At 32.6% G+C, this 27,475-nt stretch overlaps 2 protein-coding genes across 2 annotated transcripts; both read right to left on the bottom strand.

The window, feature by feature from the left end:
* Nucleotides 1-1,712: 1,712 nt before the first annotated feature.
* On the bottom strand, nt 1,713-17,545 carry LOC130810297 (embryogenesis-associated protein EMB8). Its single transcript, XM_057676300.1, has 14 exons — nt 17,183-17,545; nt 17,002-17,091; nt 16,749-16,810; nt 16,274-16,383; nt 15,191-15,280; nt 14,984-15,106; nt 8,140-8,217; nt 7,607-7,692; nt 7,401-7,449; nt 3,350-3,406; nt 3,124-3,254; nt 2,957-3,040; nt 2,511-2,580; nt 1,713-2,389 (listed from the first exon to the last, which is right to left on the bottom strand). Exons 1-14 carry the CDS (start codon nt 17,425-17,427, stop codon nt 1,943-1,945), a joined length of 1,722 nt encoding a protein of 573 aa, XP_057532283.1. The 5' UTR covers nt 17,428-17,545; the 3' UTR covers nt 1,713-1,942.
* A 2,133-nt stretch (nt 17,546-19,678) lies between these two features.
* Nucleotides 19,679-23,667, bottom strand: LOC130810398 (sucrose transport protein SUC2-like). Its single transcript, XM_057676441.1, has 6 exons — nt 23,221-23,667; nt 21,637-22,089; nt 20,558-20,866; nt 20,409-20,472; nt 20,265-20,308; nt 19,679-20,126 (listed from the first exon to the last, which is right to left on the bottom strand). The coding sequence occupies exons 1-6, from the start codon at nt 23,665-23,667 to the stop codon at nt 19,983-19,985; spliced, it is 1,461 nt and encodes a 486-aa protein (XP_057532424.1). The 3' UTR covers nt 19,679-19,982.
* Nucleotides 23,668-27,475: the final 3,808 nt, after the last annotated feature.

The raw sequence follows: 27,475 nt of genomic DNA, 5'->3' as shown, positions 1-27,475 counted from the left end.
AGACAGGGTACAGGAGGAGGATTAGCATTAGTATACTGTTTGTATATATTGAACATTAGTGACATTTTGTATATATTGAACATTTGTACATATTCAGTATTTATAACATTTGGACTTTTGTGTATAATTTGTAATATTATGTGGATGTATATATTTTTATTGTATTATCACATGTTTATTATGAATGAAATGATGTTAGTTACTCAAAGTTTTCGGCGATAAATCATTCCGCCAAGAATGCAATATGAATTTAATCAAAAAAAAACAAACAATCATATTCAAATAGGGAAAATGCTCTCGAAAATTCTACACAATTTCATTCATGTTCAACGAATACATATCAAATTACATAGTTCATTCGTTAACTTAAACCACCGACACTAACTAAGATTGCTTCTTAAAGTTTCTCATAATCCTTTCAGTCTCTTCTTTCCTATGTGTCATATCATCTATTTGTCTCTTGAGATTAAAAAACTCATTTATAAGCTCTTATTTTTCTTTTTCAAGCCGTATTATTAGGTGTCTCTGCCATTTGGTACCCTCCGAATCAATCCATCTAAAGTATGTGCATCCTAATCCTTCAACCAAGTAGAAAGGACAAGCAACAAAATCACGCCCAGGATCGAAGTAGCTCCAATCTATATTAATCTCAACTTCATAACCACAATCACAAAGCTCTTCAATACAATGCTCCTTTGACATCTACGGAACACATATAATATAGTAACGTAAGTAAACATTCAAAAATAATATTAACATTTATAAATTGAGAGTAAGACTAACATAATACCTTATGTTATCTTTAAAAATTGATTCAATAGAACAAGAATGATATAGATTGGATATAATGAAGTAGGAAAATGATGGAGTTATTTATGGAACATCATTACAACGACTATTTTCAAGTTCGTAACGGCTATTTTTTTAATTAACAACGGCTAGTTTAATTCGTAAAAAAAAAATAAAATAAAATTAGAAAAGCCTAAAGTCGCTGTTAGTAACAGCGATTTTACACCAAGCCTAGGTTTGGATGTATGGACGCTTATTTTGAGAATAAAGTTTTCACGAAGCTTATTTTTAGAATAAAGTTGTTAAATAATCTTATTTTATTCAAATCTTCAATATTTGAGGAAAAATTGTTTCTTTACCTCCTTCAAGGCTCCGACTAATAAAATAGTAGTCCATACAATTACTTAAATATTTTTAAGTAAATCACACTATTATTTCTAACAACAATTATCATAATAAAATCAAAAATTACGGTAGATGAATATTATTTTTTTAAAATCCTTCATAAGATTTACATTTTTTAAAATAAAATAAATTTGAGACCTCATTTAACAATATGCTTGTTTAAATTCAATTCGAAATTAATACACAAATTATTACGAGAAATGGTCTTTTCGAGAGACGCATTAGATATATGGGTTAAATAGTCCAATTAATACAACAAAAAATAAGAATGTACGCCTCTTGTTTTGATGTTGTCTCTTTAAGAGATAATCTCTCACAAGAGTAACTAAATTTAATATTGGTTGAGAATTGAGATCAAATTTAAACACACTGATCTTGAACACGACAAACTTCAAACAAGCCGAACTCGAACAAGCATTAGGTTAGCTCGGTTTTTCAAGGGCAAAATAAACTACTAGCTGACTTTGCTACAGCTCCCCCACATCATTTTAAATACAACTTATTCAAACAGTAAGCTATTTATTAAACATGAAATAATAATTTTATTTTGAAAAGTTCCTTTTGATAATATATAATGAAGACTGTCAATGTCCAGGGTACAGAAAAATCTATTGCAGCAAGTATATTACCCAAATCATTTATTCAGAAATAATCAAATATAATGAATATTTTTGAACTAAAGATATACAGAAGCAAATCGGCTACTAATACATGAATAAAATACTTGTATGATTATAAGTTTGAGTCACTATTTTTTCTGTAGGCTGGCAGGTAATAGGCTCTTCTTAATCTTCGTTCTGAAAAAGAAGTAGAATGCGGAGCCAACCAAAGGCCAGCTTGAAACAATGGCCACATAAGCGAGCAACCATATTGATTTCCTAGAATGTCGAGAAATCTGATCCAAGCGCCGCTTAATAAGAGAAGTCGCACTATGACATGTAGCGGCACAAGTGCTGGACATCGGTTCCTGGGTTGGACAATCGGAAGGAACATCATTAGGCCTTGATTCCCTCAGTTCTTGATCCTGTTTCTCCATAATCATATCACTAGTTTGTTTATTCAACTCGGAGGGATCTTGAAACTCATCAGTTCCTGGTCTCTCATTGCCAACAGCAGCTAGCATGCCGTCCTGTGCAACATTTACGTATGGACCCTGGTCTATAGAAGGCTCTGGTGGAGGAACCAGGCTTGGAATCTGCACATTGTATAGTTTGTTATAATGTAGAAAGATTTTTTTGAATTAAAGGTTCTACTTGCAAATAGAACTACATAATGCAAAACTTAGGACACAAGTGCGCAAAACAGAAGGGAATTACCTTCTTTTGTTTATGCATATATGGACTTGTGTGTAGAACGGCCAGGAACTCGGTGGTGGCTCTAACCCACCTGCAAATAAGCAGTATTGACTTTAAGTCCGAAAGTAAGCCTCAAGGAAACACGCGTCTCATATACCAGATGACAGGCAGCATTCATGTTGTAATATTAACCGTATTCGTTGAGGTTTACTTTTAGCTAGAGGTGTTCATTCGGGTCATCGGATCAATTTAGGGTCAGGTGTTTCAGTCTTTTCAAAATCAGGTTTTGTGTCCGCATTGATTTTTATATCATTTTAAATTCATTTTGAAGTCAATTTAAGTCGGGTTCGGTTCCAAGGTCGGGTAAATATCGGGTCATCGGGTCTGATTTAAACACCTGTACTTTCAGCCTACAAGATTATGAAGTGTAATCAAACTAATTACTATAAGCATCAAGAATAAAATACCAGAGGCTGGAAGCAGTTAACCCTTCAAAGAAGGCAAGATGTCCACCATGCTGTGTGGTTGCGAGAACGATATTTTCATTTAGTCTGTAAAAAGATTGTACAAAAGGAAATGTCAAAATGATCCACTAGAGTCACAAGTTAACTGGGAGGATAGAAGCTGATAAGACCTGCATTCATCCCACGGAATGGCTTCCTTAGTACACAAAGGATCGTCCAAAGCACTAATGCAGAGTAGTGGAACGGCTACTTTACCCACATAATTCGTACTGCTACACTGCCGGTAATACGTGTCGACAGTCTGAGGACAAGTGGATGGTTTCAGCAACTTGACAGAGAACATGATGGGGTAATGTAAAAGAGGATGAAGTTATAGAGAAATATAACAACAGCTACCTCATACTTTCCCACAATGCGGGTGGCATGATTATCAAAGTCTCGGATGCTCCGGCACTATAGTAAAATTACAAGAAATGTCATCAGTAGAGAGTCGGTGCATGACAAACTTTATCATTTGAAGCAAGACTAACTATTCAAGTGATAACACTACTAAAGGCTTTTTGATTTTGCATAAACAAAGCAAAGACGCGCAAATGTACACCAAGAAAAAAATTGAAACGCTAAATATTTTATGGCACAAGCTCAACAACACTGCTAGCTAAGAATGGCTACAGCCTACATAGAACAGTATAATATGAATCAGCAAAATCACATAATTAAGTAAAATGATACTGAAAGAGTTTTATCTTCCTTACAGAAACTTGAAAGGAATCCAGCATCATGTCAATAACGCAAAGAATGAAAGCTGACTTTATAAAAGCATGCAAGTAAATAATATACAGCGACTCATACTTATACTGCCTGATACAGCAAATAACCCGGTAATAGTAGTGCATCAAGGCAAAGATTGTCATGACAAGTCCCAAATCTCCTCGTATAGGAGATGACTTTGATCATCTCATAGCCCATGCCTTGTCTTGCCTTGCACTTTGGAGAATGATGATGTGTGTCCATGGGGTATGAGGGATTGAGATTTGGATCACTCCATGGAGTGATCAAGGGTGTGGCAATGGAGTGCCCTGAACAAGGCAAGAGAGTGCTCAAGGAAGGCATTGGTTCATGCCTTGAATGAGGCAAAATGAGGGAAGCAAGGTGCCTTAAACGAGGCACAAGATGAAGAAAGTCGGTGAATGCAACTGATGTGGAGCTCTTTCGAGCACATATAGTGCTTGTCCAAGCACCCTGCTGCAGGGCAAAATCAGTCTTTCTGTTTTGGTCGATACTTGGGGGGCAAGTAGTCCATTTTGTCCTAGGGTTAGTTCTACTGATTTAGAGGCTCTATATAAGGGCCTAAATCATCATTGGGAATGTGAGAGAGAAGCTATACATAGAGGCAACTAGGGTTGAGTGCTATTAGAGTTTCTTCATTGTATTAGAGAGAGCTTCTACCAAAGGTAGAAACTTTGTGCTTGAGAGAGTGCTCTCAAGGTGTGAGGGGGTTGAATCATTAATGTAATGTTGATTGATTAACGAGATACAACTTCATTTGAGGGGGAAGTATCTAAGATACCTTATTAAATCGTCTTGTGTGTGTTTATTGCCTCCATTTATTGTTTCTCTGTCTTTATTGTGTTTTTTCTTCTTGTTCTTCACCTATTATAATCCTAAACACCTTCATTTCAATTGGTATCAGAAGAAACAAGATGGGTGATAGAAGAAGGTTTAATATTCCATGGAAAGACGAACTTTTCGGTGTGAAAGAGTTCCGTGGAGGATTTGTTGGTTAAACAAGGCATTGATGATGCTTGGAAGAATAAAGCCAAAATCTTTGGAGGAAGGGAAATGGGTGGCCATGAAGAAGGTGGTGAGCTCAATACGGCTATTGCACCCGAAATCAAGTATAACTACTTGAAAGAGACGAAATCCGGTATGTTGTTGGAGAAGTTTCAAGTGGTGTATGCTTCCATGTCTTTCACAAACAAACTTTACTTGAGATGGGAGTTGTATAAACTCATGAAGGGGGATGATACAAGTATGCAAGCCCACATCAACACATTTAACCAAGCATTGGCAACATTGAGAGAGAATGATAGATTCATGTTGAGATGTAAAGAAGAGAAGAAGAATGGTGTAGAGGTCTTGTATGGTAAAGGTTTGGTAAAGGTAGAGGAAGAACCAAAGAGAAGGGTTACCAAGAGAGGGGTAAGTCTCAAGGAAGTGACCTTAGTAATAAGGAATGTTACTTTTGCAAGAAGAATGAGCATATTCAAATGGTGTGCAAGGAGATGAAGGAAAACCTCAAGAGGATAATGAACTAGAGGGATGGGGGTAGAAAAGATGGCGAGAATAGCAAAGATGGTGCTCTAGGCTTTGTTGATGATGAAGATGACTATGATGGGGCTTTTCTTATTGATGGGGGAGTTGTTCATGGTAAGGAATGAGTGATTGACTCTGGCTAAAAAATTTTCTAAGCTTAGTTTGTGTGATGGAGGTCTTTCCACTTTGCCAAATGATGAGAAAGTGAAAGTGGAGGGTATTAGAGAGGTTGTTGTTGTGACACATGATGGTGTTAAGAGGAAGCTAGTTGATGTGAGGTATGTTCCTAAGCATGAGAGGAACCTCATTTCACTTGGTAGATTGGAGGGTAAAGGATGCTCCTACAAAGCTAGTGGTAAAGACTTTGAAGGTCATGAAAGGGAGATGGTGCTCATGAGAGGAAGGAGTGAGAGTAACTTGTACATGCTACAAGTTAGCGGTGATTCGTTAGGCTACAAGGTTGATGATGTTTGCAAGTCACCCAAGAAGGTGACATTTGTTGAAGATGGGAGATTTGGCCTTAAGGGGGAGATTGTTATGACAAATCCAAAATCTCCTTGTGTAGGAGATGACTTTGATCATCTCATAGCCCATGCCTTGTCATGCAATTTGGAGAAGGATGATGTGCAATGGGGTATGAGGGATTGAGGTTTGGATTACTCCATGGAGTGATCAAGTGTGTGGAAATCGAGTGCTTAAACAAGGCAAGAAATGCCTTGAACAACGCAAAAGGGTGCTCAAGGAAGGCATTGGTTCATACCTTGAACGAGGCAAAGTGAAGGAAGCAAGGTACCTTGAACAAGGCACAAGATAAAGAATGTGGTGCTCGTTCGAGCACATAATCATTTTTTCATTTTTGTCGATACTTGGGAGGCAAGTAGTCCATTAGTCCTATGGTTTGTTCCACTGATTTCTATGGTCTATATAAGGGTCTAAATCATCATTGGGAGTGTGAGAGGGAGGATAATACATAGAGGAAGCTAGGGTTAAGTGCCATTAGAATTTCTTCATTGTATTAGAAAGAACTTTTACTATAGGTAGAAACTTTTTGATTGAGAAAGTGTTCTCAAGGTGTGAGGGTGTTGAATCATTAATGTAATGTTGATTATTAATGATATACAACTTTGTTTGAACCATTCTTGTGTGTGTTTATTGCCTCCATTGATTATTGCTTTGTTTTTATTGTGTTTTCCTTCTTGTTCTTCACTTGTTACAATCATAAACACTGTCATTTCAAAGACAATCCGGCGGATACTATCTAATAGAGAAACAACACTACACAATGCACATTGATAACTATTCATTGTAAGATAGTCTAAAATGAATTGCCAATGAAAAGTTACGAGTACCGAATCGGTCCCGAACCACCAAGAACTGTCCCAAAACCGGAACAGTCCAAACAGCAAACTGTTAAGGTTTAAAAAAATTATGAGGAACCCATGGAACCGTTGGCAGAAACCGGAACCACGAAGATTCAAGTCCATTTTCACCCTCTTTTTTTTATTATTCATCTTTGTTATTAATTTATCATAGTTTTTCCTTTTTCAGTAAATATTTTAATAACAATTGACAACCGATAAATTCCGATAATAATCAACGATGGTATGTCTACATTATCATAGTACTTTATATGATTTTTTATATTTATATTTAAAGCAAAATGAAATGGAGGAAAACTTAAATGGACGGAGTAAACCCTAGTCCATCCAATGCATATAATTTTGCACACTTGTTTTTCTTGGTTGTACCAGCGACCAAACCATCTGCATACTTGCCATTGCAAACAACCTTTCTCTTACATTTTATCTCTCTAAACTCCAAATTTTCTGTTCCTGTTTCCCTCGTTATTTATTGTTCTTAATTCTGAATAAGGGGTACACCTTTAGCATCTTACCTTACTACCAAAGAAATGCCAACAAGAATTTGGGCGTATGATGATAGCACTCTACAGATACTAGTGTAAAAATAGCATGCAAAATTCAGTAAAAAGTCTACAAAATTTGGGAGTCTAATAATATGACTAAACTCTAAAATCTAAAACCATGCCGAACAAATGATATGTCTGCAAGGTGGCAAATAATAATCACTGCACTAATAATTCTATCAATAAAGAATGCACAGTATAGCACACCTTCTTTATTCCTTCCCAATTAGCAAGTCGAGAATAGCGAGGTTGATGTCTGCCAAGGAAGCAAACAGAAAAAATGTAAAAATCTAATGTCCTCTAAGCACAACAATCCAAACTAAATTTATCACATTAAACTGCACTACATCAAACCACAAGATACACCATATTTTACCAACCAAGATCACATTGAAGTAGCGGAAAAGACATACAATTGTGCATAACCTTGCAGGCCAATGGTAAGAGCTCTATCATAAAATTTCTGGACAAGTCTACGACCAATGAACCGATCTCCAATCTGTGCAAGAATATGAAGTTATGACTGAACATGTAATTGATGACGAATAAGCAACAATTTACAAATATAGTTAAGGGAAGCTATTCAATGACCAAACTACATTTTAATTCAAAAGTTTCAATGCAACACTTGGCCAATTTTTTAAATGATATTGTAAATGAAAACTGGAAAGCACCTACACTAAACCAACAAAAATACTATTGCGATACAATAATAAATCAAACACCAAAGTATTTGCAAGCAGACAAATGAGACAATGCCTTTAAAAACAAACCAGAGAATGGCGTCAAGCACATTAGATTTTGTACATAGGCTACCATTCCATTACTCCAATATCATTGAGTGACTCACGCCTAGGGGGGTTTTAAAGGGTCGGATACATTCAACCTTACCCTTGTAAAGAGAAAGAGGTTGTTCCAAATCAAAAAATTAGGACAAAAGGCTTACCAGAAGATCCCACGGAGAACATATAGCAACGGCGCCAGCAATTGGAATATCTTCCCCATCTTCTCCAAGGAATTTGACCTGAATCAACATTTCAGCCTCATTGCCTTTAGTATGGAATATTTTGGAGGTGCTTGCAAAAATAGGTTGTTTCCAGAACAAATTTATGATGTTAATTTAAAATTTGAAAGTTCGTGGGGAGGTGGTTGGGGGGGGGGGGGGGGGGGGGGAGTAATTTGAGAGAGAACCAATCAATGGGGTGGAAAAAGAAACGAGATTAGTAAGTGCGAAGCTCTTTTTTGAGACATCCTAATGAAAAGTGTAAAAATAAGTCTTGTAATATGTTCACAATAAGTCAATAAAGGTTCTCGAATCAGTAATCACACGATTTTGGTAAGGAATTCATGTTTTTATTTTCTACAGGGAGGTTCCCACGCTATGATGCTAATGTTCATGGTGAATTGGTATTTGGTAATGCTTGTCTAATATGTCTACCTCCCAAACTTCTTCATCTTAATATATTTCCATGACCACTTTAGAGATGCTATTAAATGGAAATGAAAAATACCAAGAAAAAAACATTTGTGCCTGCATTTCTTACTTCCATTACAAAATTAAAAACCTGATTCCATATTTTATAAAGCAATTTCTAACACAACAGTTCTTAGTATGATCTCACTACTTTATACATGTGTTAAACATTTTACATGCTTGAACAAAACTGTTTACATGCTATATAGACACAATCAGTAGTGAATAAAGAGGGAAGCTTCTCAAATTAACTTCCTTCCCTACTTCTGCATTGAGAAATCATCTAACAAGATGTACCTAACATGCTATATAATACCTAATCATACTCTATACAAAGACAGTACTAAACTGCGCTGCATGTCACTATGACATTCAATATTTCCGCGCCTAAGAACTGCACCAATAATATAGGAAAGTTTTTTTCTTTTTTTGGTAGTGTATGTTTTAAACACAGTTAATTTTGTGATATTTGTTAATCAAGTATATAATTTGAACAATAGAATAAACCAAGTGTTAATAAGATAAATAAAATTAATTTTAGAAAGAGGTAATTTTGGAACATGAGTTAATTTTGTCATGCTCCTTTTTCACTAGCATTTTTTGCTCATTTAGTCATTTGATTCATTTTTTCCTAATTTAATTATTAATCATCTTATGATCATTCAATTGGCATACAATCAAAAATAGATTTATTTATTCTGGCATAAATAGAGCTACACAGATACATGTAGATGGGATTTGGTTTTATCATTAAAATATCTCAATCAAGAGTTAAAAATTGTTGGTTGAGATGGTCGTGATTTTTGGCAAGCTTTAGAACCTATGTCATGAGTTTGATTCTCATTTGTCTCTTCTTTTAAGTGATTATGAAAAAAATGTTTATGATCTTGTGCTTGACATGGGTAAATACCTCGTAAGTAATAAAGAATGATTGAATAATCACAAGTTGAAATGGAAACCTAAATTTGATTGTCATGCCTCCTATGGAAAGAGGAGACAAGGAGGTTGTGTTGAACACATATTATAGAAGGAGAAAAAAAGTGGGTCAAGAAGCAAAGAATGACACAACTAAAAGTAGCTGAATACATTGATTAGATAAATTGTACCAATGACTGGCTTAGGGGGTAGCCGGCAATAACTTCAATGTATAAATAAAGTTAGTATTGTAATTGTAGGACATTATGAAATATTTGGAATGAAATCAAGAGTTAGTAGTACTTGAAACTTGCTCTTATATTTCATATACAATTCTTACTTTCTCTCTTTCTTTTATTGCCTCTGTGATTACTCGTATTGAATATTGAATAGCTGGGTGCACTACAATGTGTATCAGATCAGTCATGAATCCAATGGGAAACCTTAATCCGCAGCAATGACTGGAACAATTAGAGCAAGGGTTGGAGCCATTGAAGGAGGACTTCTCCAATCAAGTTCACCTGGAAGTAGCGGCTGATGAGGCTTGATTTGCCAAGAAACAAGACAACACTGATCGAGTTCTTGCAATCTTGAAGGCGAAGTTATTAGAAACGGGAAATGAAAACCATCCTCATTTCGATAAACAAGCGAAGATAAAGAATCGGCTGGAAAATGTCGAATCAAATGGCGAATGGCATTCTTGAAATACTTCCAACCATGGGATGAAGGTGACACGTATGAACAATGAATTGGCCGTCGAACAAAAGAGAACAGTGGCAAAATATAGGAAAGAGTTCGTTACTAAGTTGACGCACCTAGAGAAAGTTGCTGAATCAGTAATGTTCAAGAGATTTTTTAGGGGTTTGAAGCCGGAGATCAAGTTTGAGTTAAGAGTTTTGGGACCCACTATGCTAGAACAAGCTATGTCTTGGGCTGAAAAGATTGATCAGAAGTTAAGGGCCCAAACTTGGTTGGGAAGACGAATTGGTCAAGCAAAAATTTATTCACCAAAAAACCCTAATCATTCAAATTACCAAACTACCCTGCAACCAAGTAATTACCATGTCAACCAAAAATAGCCCATCCACAATTTTGTAACCCTTGGACAAAAAACAGTGATCTTTCCCAAGCCGAGAACATCGAAGAACGAGTACGGAGATTGTCGAAAAAGGAGTTTAGAGAAAATAGGGCAAAACGATTGTGTTTCCAGTGTGATGGAAAATGGTCCGTCATTCATGTGTGTAGAAAGAAAGAAATGAGTGTTGATTAGGGTGGAAGGAGATGAGGAAGAGGCGGCAAAAGAAGTAGTAGTTGAAGAAGTGGAAGAGGACGAGGAGATTGATACCGTCAATATCTCTTTAAACTCAGTGGTGCGTATCAACAATCCTAAAACAATGAAGTTACTGGGCAAAATCGGAAGTGAAGAAATGGTGGTGATGATAGATTTCGGTGCCACAAACAACTTCATATCGAATCTTGTTGTCCAGAGGTTGGAGATCCCATGTGAGGCATGTGAAAAGTTTAGAGTAATTTTGGGAAATGGGGCTAAGATTCGAGGACAGGGCATCCGTCGGCAAGTTTTCTTACAATTGCAAGGAATAGATGTGGTTCAAGATTTTTTCTGTGAAACACAGACATGATTTAGGGGATACCAGTGTCACATGATTCGGTGGTTTTACCCACAAATCACGATTCAGTTCGCTCGGCCCAAATCGGAGTTCGTTCGCTGGTTGAGTCTCCGATGGGAATGAACCGGTTTCCGGCTACCTTGACTGAGAAAAGAGGGTAGCATGAAAAAGAAATCGTTGCAAAATGTTCTAGGTCTTGCTCTTCAAAAAGATATTTTAAAAAAGAAAAAAAAACAATGGGAAGAATAAATCGAAACATAAAAGGAAAAAAACCTTACATGATGAATCAGATTAGAACATTGAAAAAGACAGACGATTTGTCCACCATTAAAGCGTTTCTTTAAGCTTTTTCTTGAATAGTCATTCACTTTGGAAGAAGATATTGAAGGCTTTGACTCTTTGAATTGTGTAATTACTAGCTACGGTAAAGGAATTGTACTACTTTAAAGAAAGATAAAAAAATCGAAGAAAAAGAGTAAAACTCTTAGGTACGTGAAACCTCTTTCATGGTCTATATTGAGGTGGTGGTAACCTAAAACACCTTTACACAACTAAGTGGCCAATGTTTTTAACTATATGGTAGAGTCTACAAAAGATGTATAAGCAATTAAACATTATAGTTTTGTCAATACATTAGAGTCTGCAATTGTGAGCGTGTTTTTGCACTAAAATAGTTGAACAATAATTGATATTCTTGAATTTGATTCGTCCCTTATAACTTGCTTCTGATGTGTGATTATAGTATTACTATTAAGGTGTCTTTGAGAACTTGTTTGTTTTCAATATCTTTCAAAATTAGATTCTAGGAACTTTAATAGAAACCATGATTAACACCTAAAGAATGTTTTGCAAAATTCATTTAATGGCTTTTGTTGTCACTTGTCAGGTTCTTCATTGTATGAGCTAACAATCACGGGCTAGTGATTGTGTATTTATCTTCTTTATTTACAAAACAGCAACACATTTTATTATTGAGATTAACTTCTATTCAAAATTTAGCATATACATAGCTAGTAGCAATTGGAAAATTCAAAAGTCATAATTGTTTGTTATCGATTTATATATGCATAACCTAATGATCCTACAATTTGATAACTTATGTCCTAGATGGATAGTATTGAAGAGCTTCAGTTGGTTTTAGGATAAAGTCATGCCATAAACTTTGTATTCGTGCTTGTATTTCCTCCATGTGTTTATTTCATTTAGTTCGGAGCTATTTAAGAGGATTTGTGTTTCCTCCTTTGTGTTTCCTCCTTGTGCGTATCCCGATGAGGCCAAAGACTAAAGGCAAACTTTTTCATTAAACCATGTGCACTTCTTATTTATGCGAAGTTGCACACGACATTTGCTACCAAGAGACAATCGGAGACAGCCTCTTCGTTAATTATATCATTAGCACAGATAAGGTAGCGTGCACCCGACTTTTTCAAAGTCCACCCTAGGTGGGTGACACTTGATGGCATTGGGGTAATAGAGTTGGGCAGCTACGTTCTATTCATAGTATTAACTAGCATAAACATATCAAGGCATTGTTGGAGCTCTCGATGGGATTCATATAAAAATGAGAATGCCTATTGAGGATCGAGCAAGCTATCGAGATAGGAAGGGGGACATTAGCAGCAATGTCTTAGCTACATGTGAATCAAATCTTCGTTTTCCCAACATTTTGCCCGGTTGAGAATGATCTGTTTTGTATCCACGCGTTCTTTGTGATACAAATAAGTATTTTTTATAGATTTGGGGTTTGCTAGCACTAAAGGTTTCTTGACTCCTCACAAAGGTACTCGCTAACATTTGATTTATGGAGAGACAACACTTTAACAAACTACACAGAGCTATTTAATTTACGACATTCGTTAGATCGAAACACAACTGAAATGTGGAAGAAACATCATTCTATTATCACTGATATCAGAACTTACACAAATTTTTAGTGAAATGAGGATAAGATTCTTGTTCTCCCTTTTGAACATCTTGTGGAATGGAGTGTCTATTGCAAGGTATAATTTCATAAAATGCTATCATCTAAACATTTCTTTTTCAATCAATGAAAGTTAATGTGCCATTATCCCTATTGAAAACCTTGTCAAATGCTTGCTTAAGCTATTAGAACTAATATATTGGTTCTCATAGTTGAACCCAATCTTTTGACATTAAAGCTCTAACATTGTTGTTGTTACTGCTGCTTCTTAGACTATTCTGCTTAGGGGTTTTAATGACTAAAGGAATAATAAAAGTGACTACTAGAAATGATTTTATCTAAACATGCATAATTTTGCCGGTTGATTTTATTGTGGAAATATCTAGTTGAGCGTTATGTCTTGCTTAGACCCGATTAGTATATCATCATGGATGGAAATTTCTATGATTATATAGGTTAATCGTGCAGATTCTGCTTATGCAAATAAGCACATTGAAAATTGGAATGAAATATGTACATTATTAGCCATAAATCAAGCAACGGGATAAGTTGGGCAACATAAAGTATCAGTTGTAGCTACGAAGAAAAAAAAAATGAAGTTGAGAGTGCATCTGAGCATCTAACAAGAGGTTGACAAAAGATTGTATTGTCGATGTCATCTCTATTCTTTTGAAAAATATCTGCTAACAAACAATCCTCAAGTAAAGCTCGATTCCAAAGAGGTGTATGATGTTGTCTCAGAGGTTGCTAGACTAGATCGATATGAAGTCTTGAAGGCAGCAAAGCAAATTTTAAAAGACACGGAGGAGTTTGATATGCTAAAGGGACTACCTAAAACTGAGAAATTAGATTGGGTGTAACTTTTCTTAGTTGTTGATTAGTACTACTTCACAGATTTTATTTTCCTTTTGTATAATTCAAATGCATTTAAATTTTGTACTAGATTCTACCAAAAGTGTTTATACATTATGTTTGATCTAATGTTAGCAGTGAATTCTTGAATTACAATTTCTTATTTTATTGAATGGTGTTAGAATTTGAAATTCAGACATTGAAAAAATCAATGTTTCTAAACAAACTTCAGTGTTTTGTAATTATAAAATTGAAAATTATAAGGTTTTCCAAACATTGAATTTGAATTAGAAATTCATAGTTTAGAAATTCAAAATTGAATTCCAAGTTTCCAAGGTTTCAAACCAATTTTTGGTTCCTAAACGCTACCTTAGGGATTTTAATTAAACTTTTAAGATGTAGACATATCGTGCACAATTAAAAAAGTTTCTACATCAACACTTTCTCAAAGCTTCTAGAGTCTAAAATGTAAGCTTTTACATCATAGAAAACACATCACAGATGTCGGAGTGATTGTGGTTAATGTCGCGACGTCGCAGACACAACATGTTGCAATGTTATGACTCGTTTGCGAACATTGCAATGTGTTTTTTAACTTGGAAAAATGGAGTTTATCATAGTAATTCAAGGTTTTTTGGATATATATTTAAATTATCGCTACTATGTTAGAATAACAACATATAATGGTTGTTACTCCATGACTTTAAATCACAGGTTACATAACGGGATTTTGTGGTTTGGTAAGCTCAAAATTTGTTATAACGTGCCCATTATGTAATATAACAGCCTCATTTATATTTCATGATTTACATGGCCCGTCTAGTACATGTAGTTCATCATTCATGATAAAATTGAGGAAAGAAGCTTCGATGAAATACTCAATAATATTGTATTATAAGAAAGTCAATAACCAAAAGAGCTCAGGTTTTTAAATTTTTTTGCAACAAAAGAAGTATGTACAGAATTCATACCCATTAGAAACCAGTTACAACACACGTACCAAGATATTGGCTCCAATGCTTGTTCCGACGACAAAAAGTGGAGCATTTGGATGTTCATTGTGGATACGATGTATAATCACACGAACATCCTCGGTCCATCCAGCATTGTAGAAGCAATCAGACTGAAACAATGAGAGGGTTAGTTTAGAATTCAGATCAAGGTAATAAGACGTAGTAGAAAAAGAAAATATCATTTCAGTGCTCACAGTGACAGAGACACCACCAAGACCTCTGTGATTTCCCACAACAACATTCCATCCATATTTTGCAGTGTTGTACGCAAGATGCTTTAGGTACTGCAGAGCACATAATCAGAAATACACGTAAAAAAAAATTTCATCTTAAGAAGTTTAAGTGAAAGAACGGTTGGGTGATTGCACATATACTTGGATACCTTTTAGACTATAATAGAAAGAGAGAAAAACTTTCATATGGTTTCATTAATATGAAATTGGTATAGATCAATTTCACAAATATTTAATGGAGGATCTTAATAACTCGCGTATATGAAGTCGATCTGTGTTGTCTCAGAGATGTGTATTAAAAGCAAAAACAAGTTTGACAACAAGTGGTAATATGAAGCAATTTTCTCATACTAAGTGGTCATATGAGCACCACAACCAACATATACCAGATGTAGTAGGTGTATGCTATTCACAAGAAGCAATTCAAAATTTGAACCAAAACTTAATACATGAATGCAATTTCAAAACATGAGAGACACATATTTCTTACAAACAAGGGACTCATTAGACAATCTTGAATTGATCATCCAGAGCACTAATACAGGACTAAGACAATGTATTTTTTATGAACCCCATGAATAAGAAGTGCAGCACAGCATAAGCAAGTCAAATTGAGCATCAATTGCAACAGACATCAAATATTAAAAGTGGTACAGGTTAGGATGTTTGCCTGCATATGGTAGATTACAAGAAAAATATAACGAAAAAGAAAGTACTTCAAAGAAAAGGTAGAGTCGTATGAGATAACCACCATTGATGTATGACATATGTAAGGCTCAAGTAAGATAGTTTAATCATGTCCAAAGAAGGCATAGGCACCTTAAGGCTTATAGCACTAGGGAGTTGTGAGAACAACATCTTTAAGAAACTACAGGACTAGACAAAGATACGTCAAAAAAGATTTCTGAGACGGTGATCATTCATGGTTTTTTATAAATAAAAAGTTACGCTAAGCTAGGGTTCATAGAGATGACCCCAAGTAGAAAACCTCATCATAAAATATCATAAAATATCTATATTATGATATAGGAGTGTACAATTTACCGGAGAATTAGAATCACTGGTCAGACCTGGAACCACAATCACGATAGGGGTCTTATCATCTTTTGGAATAACATTATCGATGTAAACTGCATGCTGGTCATGTCCCATCACTGGAAATAGAAGAGCAGAGAGTTATCAAGTTAGTCTCAGCTGACAGCATTGTTCCAACACCTAAAGTGATGCTAAAAGTAGGGAAATTCAGAGGAATTCAAATTTGAAGCTTAAGCACGGAACACTCTATATTTTGAACTTGGATCATCTATATTAAGTCATCAGGTAACCAAGAGATCCAAAAAGATTTTTCTTAAATTGGCAAAAACCATAGGATATCTCAATTGTCATGATAAGAAAGCAGACATTACAAATATGGAGATGGAAAGCATAATGGTGAGCAAGGATAGCAAAGCTAAAACCGTTGGATACATCAATTGCCATAATAAGAAATAATCCAAGAATTGTTAGTAAGTGTAATTACCATCAGAACTCATAAGCCAGTCAAGAGCTATGGTTCCACCATCAGATGCAATAAATATTTGTCTGACATTGGAAGAACAAGAAAATTGTGTTAGCAACCATAAGCCACAAAATCTTGAATATGTAAATCATCCAAGCAGTATTTCGATTGTATTGGCACACTACATTATACTTCTATCATCATCAAATAAGTCTATTTCAATCATTCTAGCACCTTCTAATACACAAAATAACAACTAAACAAATGATTTCACCTCCTATAGCTAAAGGTAGGAGGATTTCCGAAAAAATTGAGGAAAGTAGTTTGAATATGAGGACTAGCTAGCCAAGGAGTAGTTAAATATCTGCAAAACAAAAACAACTATATTAATCACAAAAGCGCCAAACAGTATCAAATTCAACTATCAAAAACATGATAAACATCAAAAATCAAACCTTCCATGTAAAATCCGACACTTAGAAACAACTCCTTCATAGATTTTCGAATCTGAATTATAAGTCAAAGTGACTAATTGCCCTCTAAATCCAGTTAAAATATCACGAATCACATGCCATTCCAAAAAATTATACAAAAATACAGCAATTAAAATTACGATTCCGATCAAATAGTGAGAAATTGGAATCAATAAAAGAGCGCGAAAAAGCAGCTCATATGGAGATAAATGATCAGGATTCGACATTGGAGATGAATGTTCAAGAAGCAGAAGAAAAAATTTGGAGTAGTTTGATGAAACCCTACAAAATGGGAATTTATTATTAAATTTCAACAGTAATATAAATACAATTAGTTGAATAGCAAGTAAGAAACAATTTTTCTTGTTAACAATGGTAATTTTTTTAAATCCCTCAAATAAGAGAAATTCAATGACATTAGATAATAAAATATTATTATTAAATAGCTAAACTGCTAAAGTAAATAAATTAATGGTTAAAATTTTAACCGAAGTTAATTACCGTTATTAAAATAAGCTTTTGGATGTATTCTTAAAAATTCTAAATATCCCAATGTTGATCAAGAAAACCATTGGATGACTATTTTCCAATGATCAACATGGGATGGGCCCTATCTACGTATAAATATATTAAGTCCAGCGTTGCTCTATTGTCGATCATAAAATTTTCTCTTTTAAGGACACATTATAATCACATATTATTTCAGTAGTCGCTTTTTATAGTTGCCACCTTCACATATTATTTCAGTAGTCGCTTTTTATAGTTGCCATCTACATAATTAGTGTATGGGTCATATTTTGTTATATCTCTCCGCTATTCAGAAATATGAACCAAGGTATTTGAAACATAATCGAGTGAATTCTTTCTTCTACCTTTATATACTGTCTCTAATTGTGTTAAAGTTACACTTCATGTACTTCGTCTACTCTGACTTAATTTTACATTCTAACTTAGTATTTCCCCTTATCTAGTCTCATCCACCAAAACATTGTCAATAAATAATATATACTAAAATACATCTCTTTATATCGATCAAATTATCTCATATAAAACCACAGCAAAACATAAATAAATAAATAAATAAATAAAATAAAACTTAAAAGATGAGCCTTGATGAAAGAGAATCATGATTAATTGAGAAATTCTTTGTTGCCACATGTCCTAATATTTTACATGTACTTATTATAAAAATAGTGATTTTGTGTTAACAAAGAGCCTAAAAGGTAATTGTTCAAAAGTGAACTAAAAAATAAATTTATGATTTATGAACGAGTTGATAATACTGGTTTGGAATTACATTTACAAATAAAAATCTAGCAAACTAGTTGAGAGATTATTATGGGTGTGTTTGAATGAAAGGAAATAAAGGTTAAGAAGGGGGAGGAATTTGAAAGGACGAGGGATCTTTCTTGTTTGGATAACAAAATGAAAGGAAGGAATTTAAAAAGATTGGATGAATGATTTTTGTTAAAAAGTCAATATTTTTAAAGTTGAAAAGATTTAAATGAAAAATTTTTATATTGCTTTTTCTTTCCTCCTAAATAAACAAGAATTACTTCTCTTCTATTATCTTTCCTTTTGTCCCTTCTTCCTTTCATTTCTTTTTTCCAAAATTATTAACTAAACATAATGTATTATGACTAATCAAGTTCATCTAAACATGATCCATAGATTATTGTATTATATATGATTTGTATTTGGGGACGGAGCTTAGTATCAATTGTTTAACAAAATTTTCATTCTTGCTTTCTCATCTAAGTATCATTAGAATTCAAATAGAAAGGTACACGATTTTGCATTTATTCTAAACATACTTAAATAATTTTAAAATTACCTTTTAATTCTTTAATGACCTCCACTAAATCTAACACTGTGTTAAAATAGAGATAAATGAAGCAAAAGGGATGAGATATGAAAAGATGTCGGATCTCTTGTTTGAATAACAAAAAGAAAGTAAGAGATTTAGAGGAAAATATAGATAAATTTTGTTAAGAATACAATATCTCTTATAGTGAAAAGATTTACAGGAAAACACTTATTTTTCTTTCTTTTCACTTTCCTTTCCTTCACAAATAAGGTGCACTCTTCCTTCGTACCCATTTTCTTCATCTTCTTCATTTTTCTGTATTTTCCTTCCTTTTCTCTTTCTTTTCCTCCATTTCTCTTTATAAATTGATCCTTGATTCAAATGAACATTTACTTTTGTTACAAGAAATGGTGGTTGATCAGTGCGGCTACAGAATTAGGTTTTAATGTCTGAATTATTGCATGTAATTTCTTGCTGATGTGGCACATCTAGTCAATATTTCTACCACGTTAAATAAGTGATACGTCCGTTTCATAATGAAACAGTCTTATATCAGACAAGTTGTAATGTTAAATGAAAAATATATAGCAAATGAAATTGTATAAGATGAAAAGGAACAAAAATGAGTGAAATCTCAAAAAAGGTTTCAAATTTTTCATTAATGTAAATTATTCATGAAGACCACAAACAACAAATAGTACACCTAACAAGTTTTTCTAAGTGTACTAAACAAAAATTGGTAGTAGCCTATGGAATAATTATTTATTCCCACTAAAGGAGAGAATATAAATAATCTAAATAAGGATAAATAAATAATATTATCCTTGGCCTTATTAGGAAACCAGATCTTGAACATAGTTTTTATAAACGAGATATATTGGATACGATATTAATGATATTCTCAGCCTCATTAGGAATACAAATAGATTCATAAAAAATCAAAAAAAAAAAAAAGAAAAGAAATCCTCTAATGTATTATGCATTGCCGCTTGCTGGAGGTATCACAACAAGGGCTAAAACACCACTGATCACTGCGGAGAATGCACCTAGTACAAAGGCTGGTAAGTTTCCACCTCCAAATAGTTTATCCCATGGCCCACAAATTATTGATACAAACATCTGCATTTCAACAAAATTAAATTTTTATTTGATATTAAACTTCAATATATATTTGCTTATTATTAATTATGATTTATATATATAGTCTGATTTTTGTAATGAAAAAGAGAAAGGTAATAATTGTTGTCATATACTTGCCTGTGGTATACAAATTGCCAGATTCATCAATCCTAATGAAAGGCCTGATGAAAAGAAAATATGATTAGAAAAATTAGACAAAATTTTCTCATTTTAAACATTTCAAAATAAATTTTTAAGTGTGTGACAAGAGAAACAAGTTACCATGGCCAACTCCGGAGTCAGATGAAAACATTGATGCCAAAGCAAATGGAATACTGAAAGTGGCCTGTTTAAAAAAATAATAAAACTTAGAACGTTTATTATTTTTTATAATTCTAATAATTTGAAATGGAAGAAGTAATAATTTTTACCGCTTGTGGAATACCGGTAGCGGCGAAAAGGACTAAAGTGCCACTCTTGATACTATTATTAGGAGGAGTAAGAGGATTCATCATATGACTCCTTGATTTCTCAGCAGCTTTGGTTAAAGGTACTGTGCATGCTAATGCACCAGCCAAGATAAAATTAACAAGACCCCATAATCTCCTAGAACCACCTAGCAATCTTGACAATGGGTCAATGAAAAGAGACATGCATCCTAGTGTTGATGCTGTTAACATTAGCCCTAGTGCTCCTGTTCTTACTCCCATATCATATAATCTTTGTTGTCCTTGATTACCCTAAAAAACACAAACATATTGTCAATCAATGTAACTTTCGAAAACAGCTACATGCACCAATGAACTGCTAAAATCTCATTAAACCATTTACAACTATTTAAACTCTTTTATATGAGTAAGAGAATGAAAGTTTTACCGGGGGATTACCACCATTAAGGATGGTCATGGGTCGGGTACAACTGGACCCAGACCCAGACCCATAATTTTTGGTGGACTCAGACCCTTATGGTCTGAAAATTTTGGACACGAACCCAAACCTATCGAGTCTGATTGGTCTAGAATCCTAAATAGGTCTTAAATGGGTCTTGATTTAATTATTCATAGTTTAATTTTTTTATACATATTTTAAAGGTTTTATTTTTACTAAAATGTGTCTATGGATTGTATATATGTTTAAATTGAGTCCAAATAAATATAGAAATAGATATATAATAAATTTAAAATTGATTTTGACGTGTATAATAGGTCAGGTTCAGAGAAAGTCTGGCGGGTCTGGGACGAATCTAGCAAGTCTAGGTCTTAAATTGGTCCAAAGAGGGTCTAAGTTGGGTTTGAATTTGTATTTTTTAACAGAATCAAACCTAAATCTACAGGGTCCAAGGTCTCAAAAAATTTGGACCCTGAACGTAAAAATAGGGGCGGATTTAGGGCGGGTCCAATAGATTTTTAGATCCATAACCATCCCTAAATTCGTCCTAAATCTCAAGTCTCATTAAACCATTAACAACTATTTAAACTGCTATATATAAATAAGAGAATGAAAGTTTGACCTGGGGATTACCGCCGTAAATCTCAAGACCAACCCAATCAGTGTTAAACATCAAGAATGGGAACCAAGCAATCCAATTGAAAGCAGTAACAGCGAAGAGTGCCCACATAGGCTTTCCAAGGTTGCTAAAAGAGTCCTTAACTTGTTTAAAAAATGGAGTTTGATGATCTAAAATGGTTTCGATTTCGGGTTCTTTAACAGTAGAAAGGGCTACAACAACCATAGTAACAAGAATAACAATGTCAATTAGAAAACAAGATTTAAGGTTTGCACAATATGTGTCACAAACTGCTGTTTTTGTAAATGGTAAGACTTTGTATAGGTTTGGAGTTGATCCTGCTGCATACCCTAAAATGTTACCAACTGCCATAAAAAATGAGAAGAAACCATTGGACATTCTCATCTTTTTATGGTCTTGTCTTGATAGATCTGCCAAGAATGCTCTACTTGGATCCTACATTCATAAAAAACAAATAAACTACATCATATTACTCACATACGTGTGATAATTTGATCTCCAAAACCCGTGTCAGGTCCTTAATATCAAGACAAAATTATAACAGAACACAAATAATGAAAGTATTATATGTCGTTTTGTTACATTTTTTATTTATTTGATAATTCATCCCATTTTGTTATATTTTCTTATTTTATTATAGATTGCAAGAGCCAAACATTAATTTTACTTTTATAAATATTTTACATTTTTAATATATATATATATATATATATATATATATATATATATATATATATATATATATATATATATATATATATATAAGGGAGTGATCCAATGAGAAAGGGTTGAAAATGAAAAGGGTAAGAGAGACTCTACACCCTTGATTTTATTAAAATAAAAAAAATCTATGATCACGATTGAGCCAAAAACACATAATTGTAAAAGTAACTATATTATACAGAAAAGTAACATTAAAATAATGTTTAAAATGTTCTTAATTTATAACACGATATCATTTTTTGTATATATAGTAACAAAAAAAATCAAACAAAAATCATTTTCATCCTTCTCATTTTAAAATCCTTCTTATTTGGTCATATATATATATATATATATATATATATATATATATATATATATATATATATATATATATATATATATATATATATATATATATATATATATATATATATATATATATATTATATTTAAAAATTCATTCATTCAGCCATATACTCTCTTTTTCCCAAATTAGTTGTATTTTTTTTTTTGTTGTTTCAAATTAAATAGGTAGATGAATTTGTTTATCAATAAATTAACCAAATTTAAATTAATCATTTTCAATATAAAATTTTTATTAATAAAAATAAATTTATTTGAATCTAATAACATAAGGATAAGGATGTATTATCAAAATTTATAAGATTACTTTCTTGATTTATTATTAAATTAATATTCAAAATCAATATCTATATGTGACGGAGAGAATAATTTGGATCGTAAATCAATATCATAATTTCATTCTTGAAATAATAACACCAATCTTAAGAGGAAAAAAAAATTATGATGATCAATAATAGTAAAAGAAAATAAATAAATTTAATTAATTTGTAGACTAACCTGAACCATGTTATTGGCAATATCAAGAATCCAAAACCCAATAACAAAGAGAGCAACAGCCCTAGGTTTAGACATGTTTTTAATATCATCGCCAAGTTTATGACCAATATCAGCAGCAAATCCAATCAATAATACAGCAAGACAAATCAAGATTGTACCCATCGTTATGAATGGTTTTCTACGTCCATATTTGGATTTGCAACGATCGCTCGTGTATCCCACCGTAGGTTGTACCACAATACCCGAAATCGGACCACATAGCCATATTAAAGATGACATTGTGTGGCTTACACCTAAAAGTTGGACGTATGGGGTCAAAAGTGAGAGTTGTAGCGCCCATCCAAATTGCACCCCTGCTGCAATTGCGGCTACCACAATGATCTTCCATAGCGGAGTTGAAACATTTTGTGTTTGCTTCTCGACGAATTTTGGTTCGTCAGAACTCATTTTTATTGATTTGTTTTCAAATTTCAAAGCAAATAAATTTATATTAAATTTATTTTTTTTGTGTGCCAAAACTATCTAGTATAATAAAAGAATTAATTAAATACAAGAAATTCTCAACTATATAGTACAACAAGAGAATTAATAACTATTAGATAGTTATTAGTGAATAGAATGCTTTTATTTTTTTAGTTTTGTGAGTGTATTTTAAAAAGAAATTAAGAGTTTTGGTGTTACGTAGGGGAGAGACTATATAATTATATTTGGATTTGATGAATTTTGGGTGAGATAAATGATCAAATATATATAAGATTGGGAGTTAAGGTTAGTTGGATAAGAGAAGAAAACAAGCATTATTTTTTTTAGTAAAAATTACCAATCACCTATTAATTACCCCAAGTTTTTAGGATACTAGGAATATTTCGTCTTCACTTACAACTAATTTTTTGGGGTTTATTTGAGTGTTTTATGAGATAAAAGTTCTAGTTTTTATCCACGTAAATTTCTAATTATAAGTTATGCCCTACAAGATAGAGAATTACAAGTCATATTTTGAAGTAGTGGATAAAAATAGAGATGAAGTGAATGATTGGATTTAGTTTTAGATCAACAAAATAATGCAATTATTTTTAATTTTGTAACTCTATTTATCTTATGTTAAATCATAATTTGACAAATCTCAGAATTTTCATTCTAAAATATTTATGATTTATAAAAATTCTTTATGTTACAGGTCAAGAGAATGAAAGAGTTAAGTGAAAATCCAACCCAATATTTTACTTAGAAAGTGATACTTGCAAAATTTCAATTAATTATATATATATATATATATATATATATATATATATATATATATAAGAATTAATAATATTACTTGTTTTAAAATAACAATAATAACATTACTAATTAAAATACATTATGTTGGGAATAAGTCATAGTATTATACACCAATCAATTAAAGTAATTAACGCTGGGACTAGGTACAAGCCCTTAAAAAATTGGTATATGCACGGGATACAAAGTTTTGTATTATAATAGGAGAGATTGTCTTTTTTAGATATACATTTTATGAGATTCAGGTTATTAATGTTCAATTAAAAAAATAACAACTAATTTGTGTAACTGCATATTTATTGAAGTAGGATTTTAGAATATTTCAAGTAGATATTTAGGATACGTTAAGTAGGGGTTTACGGTATGTTAAGTAGACATTTAGCATACCTCAAGTAGGGGTTTAAGATACTTCTATTAGGCCTTTAGTATACCTTAAGTATACATTTAGGATACCTCAAGTAGACATTTAAGGTACCTCAAATAGGATTTGGTATACCTCAAGTAGGGGAGAGATAATCTTGTCACTAATTTTGTACTCCTTTCGTTTCTTTTTGTTCTTCTTATTTGCTTTTTGCACAGTTTTCAATGCAAATTTTAAACCTTAATATCTCTAAATACACATAATAAAAAATTATAAAAAATACACAATAAAAAATTATAAAAAATACACAATAAAAAATTATAAAAAATACACAATAAAAAGTATGCATTAAGACAAATCTAACAATATCTCACATGGATATATGTTATCTTCTAAATATGTGTCAAAAACATTAATTAAATTTCTCTCTCATTAAGGTGGAATATTCCAAATGGGAAGAACATTAGAAAACGGAGGGAGTAATTAATATAAACTATAAAATATTTTTTATGTATTACATCTTACTTCCTTCGTTCCATATTACTTGCACCAAACCTGCTTTCGCACTATTCATCATCCTATGTAATTTACATATTCCAGCTATCATACGAGAAAAAAACATAGCCATGTAGGATTTTGTTTTATTCAATTCGTCACATATTTTCACTATATCAAATTTTGTATAATTTTTAGTTATGTATAACTAGAGATATAAACAATCCGACAAACACATTGGATTGCGAAAAATGCATTTGGTCAAAGAATTTTAGAACTGAGGAAGTATGTTTTGTCTAACTATTTGTGGGGCGCATACGAAATTTAAGGCATCATTTAATAGAAAATATCTTTATTTTCGCTCCCTCGGGTTATATACTACTTTCGTTTTAAATTACTTGCAACGTTTCTTTTTACACGTTATTTAAGGCATAATTTTAATAATAAATATCTTTATTTTCACTTGACATAAAATTACAAAACTTATATATATATGAGTATATTATTATTATGCACGATATTACGTAAACAAAATTGTTCATGAATAGTATTACTATGCATATGTGGCAAGTAATTTGAAACGAAGGAAGTAATTAAGTGTATTAATTGTAGATTAAAATACATATTGATGTTAACACAAACAATTCTTATATATGACTATATTGATGTATTAATATTATAAATACTAGTAAGTTACATTGTAGGAAATAGTACAAAAAATTAGTAGGTTACATTGTTCATCAAAATGTCACAGAAGTTGTGACTTGTGATAACCAGCAATAGTCATAGAAGTATTTCTATTCTAATATGACAGAGATAGCATTGTTTAATGTATAGTAGTAACATTTTGTATAGATTCAGATGAATACTATAGACTGCAAGTAGTATTCTTAATATCAAGACAGCAATAATAATAACACAAATTTAATGGAAGTAGTACATGCCATTTTGTTACATTTTTTTTGATTTTTTTGACGGTTCTTCACATTTTGTTATATTTTATAATTGATTGCAAGACCAAAAATTAATTTTAGTTTTATAATCATTTATATATATATATATATATATATATATATATATATATATATATATATATATATATATATATATATATATATATATATATATATATATTATTGTTTGTTTTGAGATCTCACCGTGAGATGCGTCTTATACACAGGTTAAATTGCCCAATGATACATATTTTTAGCATATGGCTTCTTGTTTTGACGTCCTCTCATCAAGAGACAGTTTCTTACAAGAGTAACTCATATAAAATAAAAATAATTGTCAGTTCTTATTTTTATTGTGAGAGACCGTCTCTCGGTAAAATAACCTCAATACAAGGAGCTCTTTTGTTAATAATTGTATTAGTTAGAGTTATTCAACCCATATATTAAAAGCGTCTCACTGTGAGACCATCCCACACAAGAACTTGTGAAAAACTTATGATTTTTTGTCTTTTTTGTTTGCGATTTAGTAATAACGAACAAAGTATTAAATATTAATAGATCTTTTTTGACTTTTAAATTTAGTTTGCTCTTGCTCGTGATAGCTAATTGCCCTAATCTTGGACTTAGGTATAGGGTACTTATTTTGAGAATTACTTTTGGACTAAACTTAATTTTTTTATTTTAAATTAAAAAAGTTTATTTTTTAAAATTTTCATTTGACCAACATATTTGGGCCGAGCTTGAAATTTCAATCACCCAAACATACATATAATATCAAACTGAGTTGGGGTTACATACCAAAATGAGTTGCTCAAACTTGGGCAAATATTTATCGGCCCCAGTCGGAAATTTGAATGAATTTAGAAAAAAATTATAAAAAAAAAATCAAAAAATAAGCAATGTTTTATAAAATATTTCCCAAAATAAGCACTTTCTTTGTTCGTTGTTAGGGATGGTCATGGGGCGAGTCTGGAGCGGGTCAGGCCAGACCCAGACCCGAACCCTTTTATTTTTTATAGATCCGAACCTTAAGGGTCCAAAATTTTCAAACCCAGACCCTCCGGATCTGACGGGTCTAGGTTCCTGGATGGATCCTTAATGGGTCTAGGTTCCTGGATGGATCCTTAATGGGTCTTAAACAAAGTCTTTTTGATTGTCAAAATTGAAC

The sequence above is a fragment of the Amaranthus tricolor genome, chromosome 4 (assembly GCF_026212465.1).
Source record: "Amaranthus tricolor cultivar Red isolate AtriRed21 chromosome 4, ASM2621246v1, whole genome shotgun sequence".
In the NCBI taxonomy this organism is placed as follows: domain Eukaryota; kingdom Viridiplantae; phylum Streptophyta; class Magnoliopsida; order Caryophyllales; family Amaranthaceae; genus Amaranthus; species Amaranthus tricolor.
The sequence above is the reverse complement of the archived record's forward strand: the minus strand, read 5'-3'. Positions and strand labels throughout refer to the sequence as shown.

Coding starts and splice junctions, on each gene's coding strand:
- LOC130810297 (XM_057676300.1), bottom strand. CDS start 17,427: ATGTCGAATCCTGATCATTTATCTCCATATGAGCTGCTTTTTCGCGCT. Junction 16,811..17,001: donor CCTACCTTTAGCTATAGGAG/GTGAAATCATTT, acceptor TTCCAATGTCAG/ACAAATATTTATTGCATCTG. Junction 3,407..7,400: donor ATTGGGAAGGAATAAAGAAG/GTGTGCTATACT, acceptor ATTTTACTATAG/TGCCGGAGCATCCGAGACTT.
- LOC130810398 (XM_057676441.1), bottom strand. CDS start 23,667: ATGAGTTCTGACGAACCAAAATTCGTCGAGAAGCAAACACAAAATGTT. Junction 22,090..23,220: donor TTGCCAATAACATGGTTCAG/GTTAGTCTACAA, acceptor TTATGAATGTAG/GATCCAAGTAGAGCATTCTT. Junction 20,127..20,264: donor TGGCAATTTGTATACCACAG/GCAAGTATATGA, acceptor GTTGAAATGCAG/ATGTTTGTATCAATAATTTG.